We start from the raw sequence: 14,666 nt of genomic DNA, 5'->3' as shown, positions 1-14,666 counted from the left end.
TCCTTTAGCTCCGCCACCAGGCTGAGCAGGTCGTCCACCTGATCACACCTAAGGCAGGCTGTGTTTTCGCCAATCCCCTGGACCGCTGCATGTTTCCGTGGCGGTTCAGTCTGTGTCGCCACAGTCTTCCTAGTGGAAGCTCTCCGCCAAGTGGACACCATGGCTTTACCTAATCTCCCGCTGCTGGAAGAGTCTGGGGAGAGGATTCTTTTCCACACCTGGGAGGAGACTCCCTGACCCCTGCCTGCACCAACTGCCGCACCACGCCCTGCCTGATGCCCTGCGCTCCTGGTCGCTTGCGCTCCCTGGGGGCAGCTTTTGAAAACCCTGTCTGCCCTGCTGGCCCCGCCCCCGCTGAGTCAGAGCCGCCTCTGGCTGGGAGCTCAGCACTGCCCGCACGGGGGTCAGCGCTGGGAATGCCTCTCACTCTATGGTTCGCCTCTAGACAAGAGCTCCGGCACGAGCGTCTGCTCCAGAGCCCTTCCCTTCGAGATCACATCCGGGCAGGTTCTGAGTATCTCCAAAGAAGGAGACTCCACAGTCTCTCTGGGCAGTCTGTCCTGGGGCTCTGTCACCCTCACAGGAAAGAAGTTCTTCTTCACCTGGACATGAAACTTCCTATGTTTCAATGTGTACCTCTTACCCCTTGTTCTGTCACTAGCCACCAACAAGAAGAGTTTAGCCCCATCCCCTTTACATTCTCCCCTCAGGTATTTGGACATATGGATAAGGTCCCCTCTCAGTCTTCTCTTCTCCAGGCTAAAGAGGCCCAGGTCGCTTAATTTTTCCTCATACGATAGATGCCAAAGTCCCTTAATCATGTTCATTGCTCTACGCTGGACCCCTCTAGAAGCTCCACATTCCTTTTGTACTAGGCTGTCCAGAACTGTACACAGTTACTGCAAGTGTGGCCGCACCAGAGCTGAGAAGAGGGGCAGGATGAGCTCCCTCAACCTGCTGGCAACACTCCTGAATGCAGGCCAGGATCCCATTGGCCTTCTTGGCTAAGAGGGCACATCATTGCTGCCTCACGCTTACCTTGTTACCCACCAGGACTCCCAAATCCCTCTCCACAAAAGGGTTTTTTAGCAGCTCAACCACTAAGGGATATTTCTGGAAAATATGTCTCAGGAAACAGTGGCGTTTATTCCAAGGAGTTTCTCAAAAGCATGCTTCTCTCTCATTTCTGTCAGTTTCCTTCCTTGTCTCTTCAGCAAAAGGCAAAGGAAAGGGAAATCGTCCCAGGGCTTCAGATCGGAGGAAAGCCGTGAGTCCCTTTCCCTCTTACTCTGACGTGATATTGCCAGGCCTGTGGGGACACAGAAGAGAAATAAGAAAGATTAGGACTGGCCTGTGTTCTTTTTCAGTGCATGAAGATCACTTCTCACCCCCTCTTCTGTCCCTTCACTTGAGCCTTCCTCACAGCCCTCTAATGCCCCTAAGGTAATCCTAGCAGGTCAGCACAGGTATGCATTGTCTTATGGACATGACTGATGAGCTGAGCTAAAGCAAAACTGTGCATGCCCTAACTCTGAAAGACCTAGCAGGTACCTTCCCACGAGAACCAAAGAGGGCCTTCTCATGTCTTTCTGGGAACGCAGTAGTAACATATGTATTGCAATTTGTATAACATATGTATTGCATATAGTATGACCTTCACCCTTTATAGCAAAGCCAGGACAATGTCAGCCAATGGGGCCAAATGAAGCCTCAGGAAGGCATCTTTCACACTCACTGCCCAGAGAAGTGAGTTTGCTTTCCCACAAATCCACAGGGCATATGGATTTTCTCAGTCAGTAGCACATACCTCTTCCACCCACTTCCCCACTCGATTGTTAACTTTCTGAACTGGGGGCATGGCTGCAGGACGGCCCTTCCTCCTGCCCTTCCTTGGCTTCTGGGAGGATGTCCCGGGGATGGCTGGAAATACGCTGAAAAGAGACAATATAGAGAGGTGCTGTGAGCACAGAGGGACTTTGCTCTCCGTCCTGTCCTCACAGGATTCTGCAGCTGAAGGCAGTTCTGTTGGCTGTTGCCATGAATGATGTGGGCTCGACTGACTGTGTTCACATGAACAGAGACAGAGATCACCCCCCGCTGAAATGCCCAGAGCTGCAAGATGTGACCACAGGAATGCTCCGTATGCCCAGATACAGGCTCTCTCTTGATGCAGCAAGGAGAAGAGCAGGTTTCATTACAGGTGGAGCCTCTAAGGGACACAGATCCCCCATCCTGGCAAACATATTGAACGCTGTCTGAAAGTCCCAGCTCCTTCATGGGATCCAAAACTCTTAGAGCTGCCTGGAACCTGTTGCACCTAGGAAGCATCTCACCCACACAAGCACACGGCTACAGGGTCACCCTCATCCGTTCCTCCAAGTGTCTCACCTGCCATAAGTTCCTTTTCTCTCAGGTTTCGTCCCCTGTTCTCCTGGCATATTTCTGTTTGCAAGTGTCGGTGGCGCGCCACTTTTTCTGGAGAGGAGGCGATTGGCAGGAACATTTCCTGTAGGCAGAAGACAAGAAAACCCTTCAGGACAGCATTGCAGAGGGCTCTTGAAAAGGAAGGCTATGCAGTTCTTCTCAGCCTGAGGTCAAATTGTGAGGTGTCAGGCTGATTCCTCTGAAGCCTTTATTCCTGGCTGGACTTTGGCCATTCTGGACACTGCCTTCTCTCTGTCTTTTCATTTGTACTTTACAACATCATTTCTTGGACTAGCGCTTTTCTCACTCTCTGTCCCGTTGTGAAAAAGGAGACTTGCTGGGATGTATGGGTGGCCTAACAGAGTGTCTCTGAGGGCGGTAATTTAAGGCAAGGGAGCAGATCCTTGGATGTGCGTACTGATCTCACATGCCTAGAGTTCCTCTGTTGACACAATCAAAACCAATGAGTTGCTTTGGGGGTGTTTATGAGGCATGTTTAGGAGAGCAGGACATGGAAATGGAGGAAAGTTGAACTTGGAGATATTAGTACAGTTGGGAGCGTTGTGCTGCACTGAGGTCTTGTTCCCTCAGGACTCACTTGAGATTTGCCCTATTGGGGGAGCAGCGTCACATCTAGCGCCTCATGCTACCTGAGCCATCACACTGTCACTTGGGTTCCGATGGCCTACCCAGGAACACAGAAGGAGAAGGCACAAGCCTCCACCAAGAATCAGCAGGTACATTACCTTCCTGGACAGTGCTGGCCTCTCCTCTCCTCTCCTCCTCCTGCCTGGCCTTTACAGGTGCCCCAGGTGGATTTCGATCTCTACTCTCCAGCTTGTACCTGGAAAGCAGAAAAGGCATCACGCTAAACGCGAGGGGGCACTGCACTTCCTTTGCACCTGGTGTGAATAGTGGGGACACAGGGGCATTTGGGAGGTGCTGGGAAGTCCCTCTTTTTTCAAAGCGCAATAGGCAGAAGAGGCCAGATGCTGGAGGAGTCTCTCAGCAAGGTGAGAGGCATCATGAAGACCTCCAACGCCTGGAGGGGATGACCTTTCTTCTCTGACTCTTCCCTGTGCTTCCTGTGAAAATGCCAAACCAATTTCAACCCAAATCCCCTGTGTGCTTTTGGGATCATCACCCATCTCCTGTTCCTGCTCCTGTTCAGGCAGAACACTTTAGTCCTCTTTCCTACTCCTTTCCAGCATCCTTTCTAATTCCTGTCTCACCCTCCAGATCACTTGCCTTCCCAAGAACATCTCCATGCATGTGTAAAAAAGAACCTGTATCTCCCAGACACGTAATGGAACAAAACACTTAGCACCATGTGAGCCAGGAGAAAGCTTTTTACTTGACTAGTACAGGCTTTGCTTTGGCCTACATAGGTCTCTGCCCCTCCGCCAAAAAAAAAAAAAAAGAAAAAGAAAGAGATGACTCAAGTGAATATTTGAAAACACCATTGTGAAGCATTTCATTCATGCAGATGTCACAGAAGAACAGAAGACTTGAAAATGTCCCAAGGTAGCAACTGCCAGGAACCTTTACTTTGATGCACATTTGAAAGGGTTGCTCATGAATGGCTTTCTGAGTAGCCTTCACAAGGCTCGGAAACACAAGGTTACAAAACATGCCATGAGCAGCTGCTTGCTTGGCCAGCCAAGGGCTAAGAAGGAAACATACTCACTCGGGAAAGACAATGACATGACCAGAGCGGGTCTGCGAAAGTGCAGTTTCAGAGCCCGACAGCACCGAATTCCTCATCTGCGGCATCTGCAAACGAGACAGACATCTGGGACATGGTACCAAGAATATTATCCAAGTGCTCACAGGGGAAACAAACTCTTCTACTGCTTAGAGAAGAAGCTGCTTTTGAAACTTTCGATTGTTCTATTCCCATCAGCAGCCCCTCAGTTATGCACCATAACAAGTGGAGAGAAAAAAAGGAGAAGGGGGAGGAACCTACTCAGGCCTTTGGCAAGGGTCAGCATTCAGAGAGTCAGTTAGCTTAAGTCTTTCCAAATGCAGAAATCAAAGGAGGCAAGCACATGAGAAGGCATTTCACTAAGTGGGCCACTGTGTTTTTCCTGCTGTCTAGACCTGATGCCTCCTCAGCTGATGAAGAAGGGGTCAGATGTGGGGTTAACCCCACAGTCTCTCCCAACATTCTCTCCCTCTGGGCCTTGCTCGTTCTGTGCCTCTGCTTCCTGCCCAGAGAGTGGGGTAAGCACTCATCACTGATTTACACGCTGAACTAGGAATGCTACAGAGCAAGAGGACCATGAGGATCCAATATTGTGAGCAGTTTATCCCAGTCACACTCAGGCCCTCCAACGTCAAAGGGAGGGGAATGAGGTCAACACAAAGTTGACAGAGAGGTCTGACATCTCCATTTGCCCTGGCAACTTTATCCCATGAGGAGATCAGGCCGAGCTTCCGGGGGGGGGCCCAGAGCAATAGTTTTCAACAGCTTAAGGGGAATCAGCTGAGCTTGCTGCCTTACCATACCAGACATGTTCTAGAGAAAAATAGTTTCCGAGGACATCCTCACAAAAAGGGGCATGAAAGCAAGGCTTTTTGCAAGGAGCAAAGTCTGGTGGGACAAAAAAAAACCCACAAAGCCTCCTGTTGTCTTGGCCTTTTTTCCTGAGATTGTTGAAATTGGCTCCTGGGTTGTATGAATCTTGAGTGGACCCAGTACACTTCTGCACAGGTTCAACTTCATTGCCAAGTCCTCTGAATGCCCAAGACAAACTGTCGCGGTAGCTGGCATTCCTCTCAGCCAGGACTGTCCATGTCCTTCCACAGTTTATGGCAGGCTAATAGAATTGCATTGCCTTGGGAATTCAAAAAGGTAATGGGGAGCACTGGAGAACTGGAGAACTTACCGCAAGAAGAGCCGCTAGCATCTGGTCGGTCCCATTAAGTCTTTCCAGGAACTCTTTGTAAAATTGCATTTTCACATCTGCCCCTTCAATTATAAGCATGCCAATGTTCTTGAGTACAAACACAACATTCTTCCCACTCTTGATGCAGCGGCGGAAGAGGCGCAGGGTCTCCTTTACGCCAGCCTCCACCGTTTCACGGGGAAGAAGGACGTATGCGGCTATGTGAGCAAATTTCAGGGGCTCACAAAGCTTATGGCCTAGGAAGCAGACCAAGAGGAACAAAGTTACTAGCAGAACACACTGAAACACAGCACCAACAGCTTTGTGGTCTTCAAGCAAGCAGCTGCTCAAGAACTTCTTGCACTTTCTGGGAAAAATCATGCGGGAAGATGCTCAAAGCACTCTGCAAGCAGATGTGCCAAGCGGACAGCAATGCCTTCTCCCCTACTACAGAGTAGGAAAGAAATGGATACAATCATCTCCTACGAATGTGAGGCTCGATGGCAGGACAAGGAGAGGAGGAAGGGAGCAAGTTGCCTTAATGGGTGCCAGGTCACAGGACTTGGGCCAAACTCTGTCCTTTCCACATTGAGAAAGATTTCACTGGCCCATGTCACATGGATGATAGAAAGAAGGAAAAAAAAAACACTCACTGGTGTCCCATTCTCTATTTGAGGGCTCTGTAAAGCTGACTTTGGCCTACTACAAGGTGCAAGGGGAAGGGAAAAAGCAGCATGAATGCTGCTATTTGCCTTTACAGAATGTCAGCTAAAATGAGGTCAGGGAGAGAGGGAATATAATGGTAATCGCCATGCTGAGGTCCTGAGAGCTACAAATGGAAGCTGTTTGGAGAACATGGTGATGGAAGTCTGGAGCTCTAATAGTCACTGCTGAATAGAATTTATGCCCTGCTCAAAGATGTCCCAAAAAAAGGGAAGCCCAAGTTTCAGCATGTCCTCTTACCAGGGGCATAGGACTTATCATAGGTGCGGCTGTGAACCTCCGCAATACTCTTTGAAAGATGGAACACGGGTCTGTGAACAGTCACAAGGCCGTATTTCCTAACAGCGACTTGCTCCGTCACCACACCAAAGGTGCCAAGCCGAATAACTCTGACTCCCTGCAAAGAAGAAGGAAGAAAAGCATTATTCGAGTGCTAGGTGAAGAGGCTTCTGACTGGTCAGCTGCATGAGGATGGAGCTTAGTGTCCTGCTCAATCCTGCTGTGCAAAGGGGATGAATGGAGGAGTGGGGAAAGCCTTGGAGAACCCTTGGAGAATGTCTTTAGAAGAGCACCTGAGGTGTTTTCATTCCCCTTCTTCTCCATGCTCTCAAAAAATGCTAGGAAACATAGAGAACTCATCCCTCAAATACCTCCAGTGCAGAAGAAGGGCTTCTGGGAAGATACATAATGGCAGACCCACCTTGTTCAACATCAGCTGATCTCGAATGTACTCGGAGACTCCTTCCCAGATAGCAAGGGTCTCTGGAAAAGAAGTGGAAGACACATCAGGCTCTGTGTGGCCCCGCTCACAAAGGTGCAGCACATGGTTAACCAAGGAGGTGACACGTGCAGTCGTACTCAATGAGCAAACTGAGTCCAACCCTGAGAGGGTCTCAGCAGCTGAGATCGAGATGGCATTAATGGGGAGGCCTGGCAGCTCAGGTAGGCCTTCCCCAGTGGGAGACCCCTGTGGCAGGGACTCCTGAGTGGGGTGTCCTGGGACAGTGGGGATAGCATGAGGGTTGGGAGCCAGGAATCCTGGCAGCCACACTGCCAAGTGAGGCAGAGGGGACCATGAGCCTGGGCTCTGGCAGCAGTTCCAGCCCCATCCACGCTCCTCCAGCCCCAGGCTTTCCACAGCCATGTTCACAGTTCATGATCTCCGTGAGACTTCCCGAGATAGAGCTCCCAGAGGCCTTACCATGTGCTGGCAGCACTGGCAATGGCTGCCCATGGGACCTGCCATGGCCAGGGTCCCAGAGCTCCATCCTAGTTTCTTTGCTCTGGATGAAGAGCAAACAGGAACAGCTCCTCTCCTGCTCCTCCTGTACACGTCACCTCAGCCCTGTGCTACTCTGGCCGCCCCTCGCTGGTTCCCGCTCAGGGTCGTGGGCTCCTCGCAGCAGAGCAGAGCCGAGAGCAGTCCCAGCACGTGGGCTCTCCCAGGCTCGTCGCGACGTGTGAGGAAAGGTCGCAGCGTGCGCTCTGACTGCTGTGCCTGTGACACGGGATGTCCCCTGTGAGCACAGCCCATGTCACAGAGGGGTCTGACCCTCCTCACCACGGGCCAAGCTAGGGCTGGCCCTGCGGTGGAGAGGGACTGCATGGGGTGCTCAGGGGCTGCCCTTGCGCTACACAGACTGTGAAACAAAGATGAATCCTCCTTTCGCCGTGGGTCTTGGCTTATTCGGGCACTGCAACTGCACGCACATGGCCATGGCTGCGCGCGCAAAACCTGTCTGCCAGGGAGGGCAACGAGCTTCACGCCACACTCACCCCACAGCTGCATAGTGCAGGTGGCTGCTGCCACCACGGGAGGGAGTGCTAACCACTGAGCCCACCAGCCCACTGAGCTGTTCAGGGTGGTTTGCAGCCAGCCTGAGTACAAACTGCTGCCTAAGGAAGTATGAAGGCCAAAGTCACTGTGAGAACGAGAAGGATAAGGGAAGTGAGACCACCAAATTGAGGGATGAGATCCCCCGCTCTGGAGTTTGCGCAGGCGCAGTCCTAGAAGGATGATATAACAGAAAGAGGGAGATTTACCCACCCCTGGGTGGTCTCCTGGCATGTACTGGCCCTAAGTGACCGGACGCCCCAGGGGATAAAATACGAAGGTCAGATTTGGGGGACGGAGACTCCCAATATTGAGGCCAATGTTGTCTTCTGCGGGGACGCCCGCTATGATTGAGAGCCTGCCAGCCCCTCCAGACTGCTACCTTGGAGAGATGCGTGGTCTCGTAATTCTGCTGGCAAGTATTATTCAGTCAGTAACTTTTTCGTATTCACATGTACTAACCAATTCTTATTCGTTTGTACTTGTATCTATGTTGTGTTAATTAAAGGCATCATTGTTATTAAGTCTACTTTTTGTCCTTGGATTGCCAAATCCTGAGCCCATTTGGCACACATGGGATGCAAGGAAGTCAAAGGGAACACCTGATAGGTCTGTCCTACCAGCTTTGGTAGGACACTCAGCCATGGCTTGAGCACCAGACTGACACAGAGACCTCTACTCATGATGAGAATATAATGCAGGGAGTCATTTTTGGCCACACAGCGATCCCAGGACATGGCAGCCAGGAGAAGGCTTTTGATGTTGCTCAGTAAAACCATAAAATGCACCTGGGCAGCACAGTCAAGGAAGGAGAACTTGCCAGCTTCTGCCAGAAAATCCAACATCATTTCTAGCCAAGTGACTGATATGTAGCAGATAGCCTTAAACTCTGATGAAACCAGGACGAGAACAGCTGTTTATGATATACGCTTACAAAAGCATTCACATTATCCAAGTGAAAACCACAGGGTAGTTTTCCTAAGAGAAGACTTGAATTCACAAACACACAAAGTTTTAATATTTCTTTGTTTGTTTTCCTGGCATACTTACTTTTTTTTTTTTTCTTTTAGGTTTATTTTTGGAGTTCTATGCCAAATGCCAAATTTTGGAGTGCTATGCCAAATCTCCGAGATAAAAATAGGATTTTAGGAGGGGAAAGTGGTCAGCATCTGATTCTTAATCTACCTACCTATGCATATGAATGAGTAGGAAGATTTGAATTTTTAATCATTGTTCCCATCCTTTCCTTAAAAGAGAATCTTTCTATTACGGGCACAGATCTGATTTTGAATTCTTCCGTCTCACTGTTCAGTTTCTCCCTCTCTTTCTGGCACTCCTCAGCATTTCTTCTCTTTCTGCATCTAATTTTTGAGAGCCTCCCATCTTATTTCTATCAGCTATAGCTTGTACTTCAAAGAAGAAGCATTAACTGATGTTACTCTCCAGCAGAACACTTTATTTGAAACTTGAAAACTTCATTTGAAAACATGACTATATGATGAAAATTTAGTAAAACTAATAATAAAAATTGACAGCAATTTATTTTCACTTTACCACTCCATTTTGAGTAGTCTTTCTGTTCCTTTCAGTCTTAAAGCCTTTTGTTCTGATTAGGAGACTGTTTTGTGCCCAACAACCAAATAGCACCACACAGACATCCATCACTGCCTAAAGTGCAGGAGAATATTGGTGGGGCCTGACACAACAGTGCTGCCGTGAAGCTGACCTTTGAGACGTGCTATTCCTCAACATTGGCTGTAACAGGCCACATTCTGACGGAAGACACCATGAATGCTGAGATCCTGTTGAGATTTGTCAAGGACTGACTTCCTACAAGCCACAATGATTCTCATGGCTTTCTGGCCTCCTCAGCCATTCCCAGGCAATAGTGCCAAGCATTTTTCCAGGCTTCTTTCATTTGCTGATTCCTTAGGCTGAATGTGAAGGGATTTAAAAGAGGAGTCACAATGCTGGAGAGAACAGAGAGGATTTTGTTGAGGTGTCCAGGGTTCACGTGGGAAGGCCTGACACAGATGAAGATGGAGATGCCAAAACCCAGGGAAACAACAGTGAAATGAGAAGCACAAGTGGCAAAGGTTTTCTGCCTGCCCTGGGCAGATGGGATACGGACTATGGTCAAAATGATCCAGGTGTAGGAGAACACAGTCAGTGCCAAGGAGCCGAGGAGCAGGAGAATGGACACCACAAAACCCCTCAGCTCAGCAACCCAGATGTCCGCGCAAGCGAGGTGCAGGAGAGGTGCACTGTCACAGAAGTAGTGGTCAATGACATTGGGACCACAGTATGGCAGCTTGGCTTTCAGGACTGCTAATGGCAAGATCAAGACCACGCCACCCACCCACACACCCAGGAGAAGCTGGCCACACATCCTTTCCGTCATGATGGTGGGATATCTCAGGGGGTGGCATATTGCCACGTAGCGGTCATAGGACATGATGGCTAAGAGGATGAACTCTGTTGCAGCCAGGGAGAAATATAAGTAGAGAAGGCTAAAGCAGCCAGCAAAGGAGATGGTCTTCTTCTCTGACAGGAAGTTTGCCAGCATTTTTGGAACAACAGAGGAAGTCATGGACATCTCAATGAAGGACAAATTGCTGAGGAAGTAATACATGGGAGAATGGAGATGGCAGTCTGTATAGACCAGTACAATGACAAGAGCATTTCCCAAGACAGTCACTAAATAAACGAGCAGGAACACCACAAAGAAGATGATCTCCACTTCATAGCGGTTTGGAAATCCCACGAGAACAAACTCAGTCACAGGCGTGATACTCCCCATCCAAATGTGCTTTCTGTCATGGTGAGAGGAAGAGAGCAACACAGTTTCTTTGAATATTCAATTCATTCATTCATTCAAAAAGAAATCTTTCCTCACTACTTATATCTCCATTTCTCCATTCCTCCCCATTCCTCAAATATTTGTTGTTGTTCTTTCCTTCAAAAAAAAAAAAAGGCGGGGGAGGAGAGATGGATAAATGTAAGATGCAGGTCTTTGCTGCCAAGGTCCTTCCACCTCTGTAACACCCAGTCAAAATTGCCATCAAATCACAATATGCAATGCATTCTTTTCATGCTACATTTCCAACTTCCCTATTTGCAGGTCATGCATGCACAAAGCAGGAAAAACAGCTGCAAGGAAAATATTCTCCTCTTATGCTTGTGCTTTTGCACTTACCTTCTGCACAAAGAACACCCCATATATTTACATTTGATAACTTGCTGAAGCTATCTGTGTCCAAGCTCCCAAAGAGCTCTGCAGTTTCAGGAACCTGTGGAGTTGCAGCATTCTTCTGTTCCAGCAAATTGTGGAGAGATACAGAATAGAATTGGATGCATCCTACATTCCCAGTTTATTTTGTAACAGCAGAGGAACTCACTTTCTAACAGAGTTACAGCATGGCCCAGAGAAGGACAAATAGAAAGGAGCAATCCCATGATATAGTAAGCCACAAGACTCAGAGTATTAGAGTAAAAAACATTTTTCACCCCTGCTGATGGTATAAGCAGAGCTGTTATATGTGGGCTCTGATAATCTGAACACCATAGCATGAGAACTGAAACACACATTCTGTAGTTTGTGCAAGCTCTAGCTGCTAAAACCTACGGGAGAGAACCTAGTCATCTTGAGAAAACTGAAGCAGTTTATAACTTTGAAACCACCCAAAGCATGTTGTCCAGAAGATAAAGTTCAGGAGGAAGGCGGAAGTCTTCTTCTTACGTGTGTTTTTATTTTCTTTTTTAATGAATTATTTATTTTTAGTGAAGACAGCACATTTCAGAGTGAGCCAATTATACCTGATAGACAGTCTTAGAAATGACATAGAGATGATAATTGGCTCCCTTAGAAACATTTGAACCTTGAAAGCTGGCAATTTCTGACTCAGGGGATTCAGGCAGACAAGTCTCACCTGAAGTTTGCAAAAGTAGAAAACTTTTCTTCTTTGTAGAGAACAACAGCATTGCCCAGTATTTCTGATGAAAAAACGATCACTTCAAGGGTCTTGTCTTTCAGAGACACCATAGTAATGAGGAGAATCATCTCACCTAATGGAGCTAATATGGAAGGATCCCATCATGGGCTTTTCCAAGATATGGTCTATCTATTTGAGGCTAGAATGCGGCTAGCTGAGGACTTGTATGTTGACGCTTTTCACATTCACTCCGATTAACACTAGAAGCAGATATCCTTAATGGCATATGGTGGTCTCCTGGGCAGTCCTCCTGTGCTCTTGGACACAAACAACATATTTTTTTTTTGTATGTATCTTTGTTGTGCTTCCCTCATCAATAGGAAAAAGTCTCTGGTTTGATGCTGTTAAGGCTGAGGCTGTATGTCCCAGCTTGCTGTATGACAGCCTCTAGGGACATTTGAGAGTGTGAATTTGTTGGGGAGGTCTCACAGAACTCTCCTATGTGACAACAGCCAATACAACTGGAGTGCATCCTGGGACACTTACTTGGCAATGTGCTCATCTTTTCCCTCTGAGGGGTCCTATTCCAGACAGAGGCCTGGAGAAAGGCAGTGGCCAGCACGTCAAGGGGAGTTGCTACTGCCTCAGACTCACAGATGGCAAGGCCCCATTTTGAATACTGATCCCAGTTATGGGCTTCCAGACCAGGAAGGATGAGGGAAACTTTGGAGAATCCAGCAGGAAATGGTAACGTGCCGACTGCAAAACTCCATTGAGGCAATATTGGGGCATCAGATCTTTTTTAGTGCGGTAAAGAGGAGGCTAAAAACACTACATCAGAAGGTGCTAAGAGACGTGTCCAACATCCTTTCAAGGCATCTGTCATCTATGTCTATTGTCTTTATAATGCTTGGAGATTAGAGGAGAACTGAGATGATGGGAGGAAAGCAAAATTTGCACTCACCGTCAAAAATGACTATAAGGATGATGTGCGAACTAAAGCTCAATTAAGCTCAGTGTGGTGCCTAGGAAATTCTTGGAGTCCTCCTGGAAGATATTTCTGGGCAAATAAAGGAAGAACAGGCAGCGTGGAGTGACCAAGGTTACATCCTACCCATCTGGCTTTCCTGCCTGCTGGACCTATGTGTCTTACATGATGCAAAGACTAGATTTGTGGAGGAGATCAAGCACTGTAAGTCATTTTCTGTTTACTTGAAGAAGGGATTTGACATGACGTCCAACAATCATTTTGTATCCGTGTTAGGATGTCATGGTCTGAATGGTTCTCTTAGTTTTGGTCTGGATGATCCTGTTAATTTTATCATATCAGAGGTGGCAGAGTGCTGCCATCATGTTGGCAAATGTCTTTGAGGAGAGGGGATTGTAGGTAAGTTCGAGGGCATAGATGCTATCCAAAGGGACCTTGACAGGCTGGACGAATGGGCCAACAGAATCCATATGAGTTCAAACAGGGACAAATGCAAACTCCTGCCCTTGGAAGGAACAGCCCCCTGCTGTGATCCAGGCTATGGATACCTGGCTGGGAGCAGCTCTGTGGGGAAGGCTCAGTGGAAGATCCAGATGGACCTGAAGCGAACATGTGCCCTGGCAACAGTGCCATGTGCCCTGGCACAGGTGTGTCCTGGCAACAAGGATGGCCGAGTGATCATCCCACTCTGTCTGCACTCATTAGACTACATATGCAATTCTACCTCCAGTTTTGGCACCCTCAGTCCAGGGAAGACGTGGATAAACAGGAGGGAGTTCATTGAATATTCACCAAAGTGTTCAGGAATTTTGAGCCCGGGGAAGAGAGGTGGAGGAAATGGGACTCATTCAGTGTGGAGAAAGGAAGATTCTGGTGCATCTCAGAGCAGCCTTTCAATACCAATAGGGACATTTTTGAGAAGACAAAGTAAGGCTCTTCACAGTGGTGTATGGTGGGAGGAGGAATGTCAATGGACATAAACTGAAACAAGAAAGCTCTCAAGAGGCAGTCCAGAGAGGCTGTGTGGTTTTCATCCTTCATAGACAGGACTTGATGAAACTCTTGAGCAATTTCTCCCTGTCTTTGAGCAGGAACACTTGGATCTCCTTCCTGCCTTTGACCCATCACTGCAACATTCCAGCATAAGCTTTGTTCAGTCCCACAATACCTATAAAATGTCCTCAACAAATTCTACACAGTCTCACATATCTGTTTCAATATCCCACAAGGAATTTGCTCTTTCCCAGGAAACCTCAGATAATTTTCTCTCCTTGTGACTGGTTGCACAGTAGTACTTGTCCATGTGCAGAGAGGCAGTAGAAATAGTAATAAACTCAATGCCCATCAATCAGTGATCCAAGAGCTCTGGTCTCTGTTACCCAAATGCTGAAGGACTGGGTTGTTGTTATGCATTTTATTCAGGGTTACTACGCATTTTACTCATGCTAACCAGGAGCCTTCTGGAATTCAGCCACGGAAAGGGCTCCAGAGTCCTTCACCTGGGGTGGAGGAAACCCAAAGGCCCCCTGCAAAAGGTAGATTTGGGGCCGATTGGTGAAAGAAGAGTTTTCTAAAAGATGACCTGGGGCTCTTGGGGAAGAAGCAGGAGTCAGCCATGTGCACCAGTGGCAAACGCCATCCACCAAGATGGGACTCGCATACTGCAGGCAGATAAAGGGGTTGAGATGTGTGAGGAAGCTGTTCCCTAAGCTGCTAAGTCCACCTCTGCCCTGGGAAGGAAGCCTGGGATGGGAAGTCTGATCCCCCTTGTCCTGATGTTGCCATTTAGTAATTTTCATGAATTAATTTTCACTCATGACTTGCAAGAAAACTATGTTGTTCTGGAACAAGAATCAAAAGAAGGATTTGTTTATGCA

At 48.1% G+C, this 14,666-nt stretch overlaps 1 protein-coding gene across 1 annotated transcript; it reads right to left on the bottom strand.

The window, feature by feature from the left end:
- Positions 1 to 9,718: 9,718 nt before the first annotated feature.
- On the bottom strand, positions 9,719 to 10,669 carry LOC148592331 (olfactory receptor 6M1-like). The gene has a single exon (XM_088535168.1). The coding sequence runs from the start codon at positions 10,667 to 10,669 to the stop codon at positions 9,719 to 9,721; it is 951 nt and encodes a 316-aa protein (XP_088391294.1).
- Positions 10,670 to 14,666: the final 3,997 nt, after the last annotated feature.

The sequence above is a fragment of the Tinamus guttatus genome, unplaced genomic scaffold (genome assembly GCF_059628265.1).
Source record: "Tinamus guttatus ecotype Peru unplaced genomic scaffold, ASM5962826v1 Tinamus_guttatus_pri_ptg000618c, whole genome shotgun sequence".
Taxonomy (NCBI): Eukaryota; Metazoa; Chordata; class Aves; order Tinamiformes; family Tinamidae; genus Tinamus; species Tinamus guttatus.
The sequence above is the reverse complement of the archived record's forward strand: the minus strand, read 5'-3'. Positions and strand labels throughout refer to the sequence as shown.

Coding starts and splice junctions, on each gene's coding strand:
- LOC148592331 (XM_088535168.1), bottom strand. CDS start 10,669: ATGGGGAGTATCACGCCTGTGACTGAGTTTGTTCTCGTGGGATTTCCA.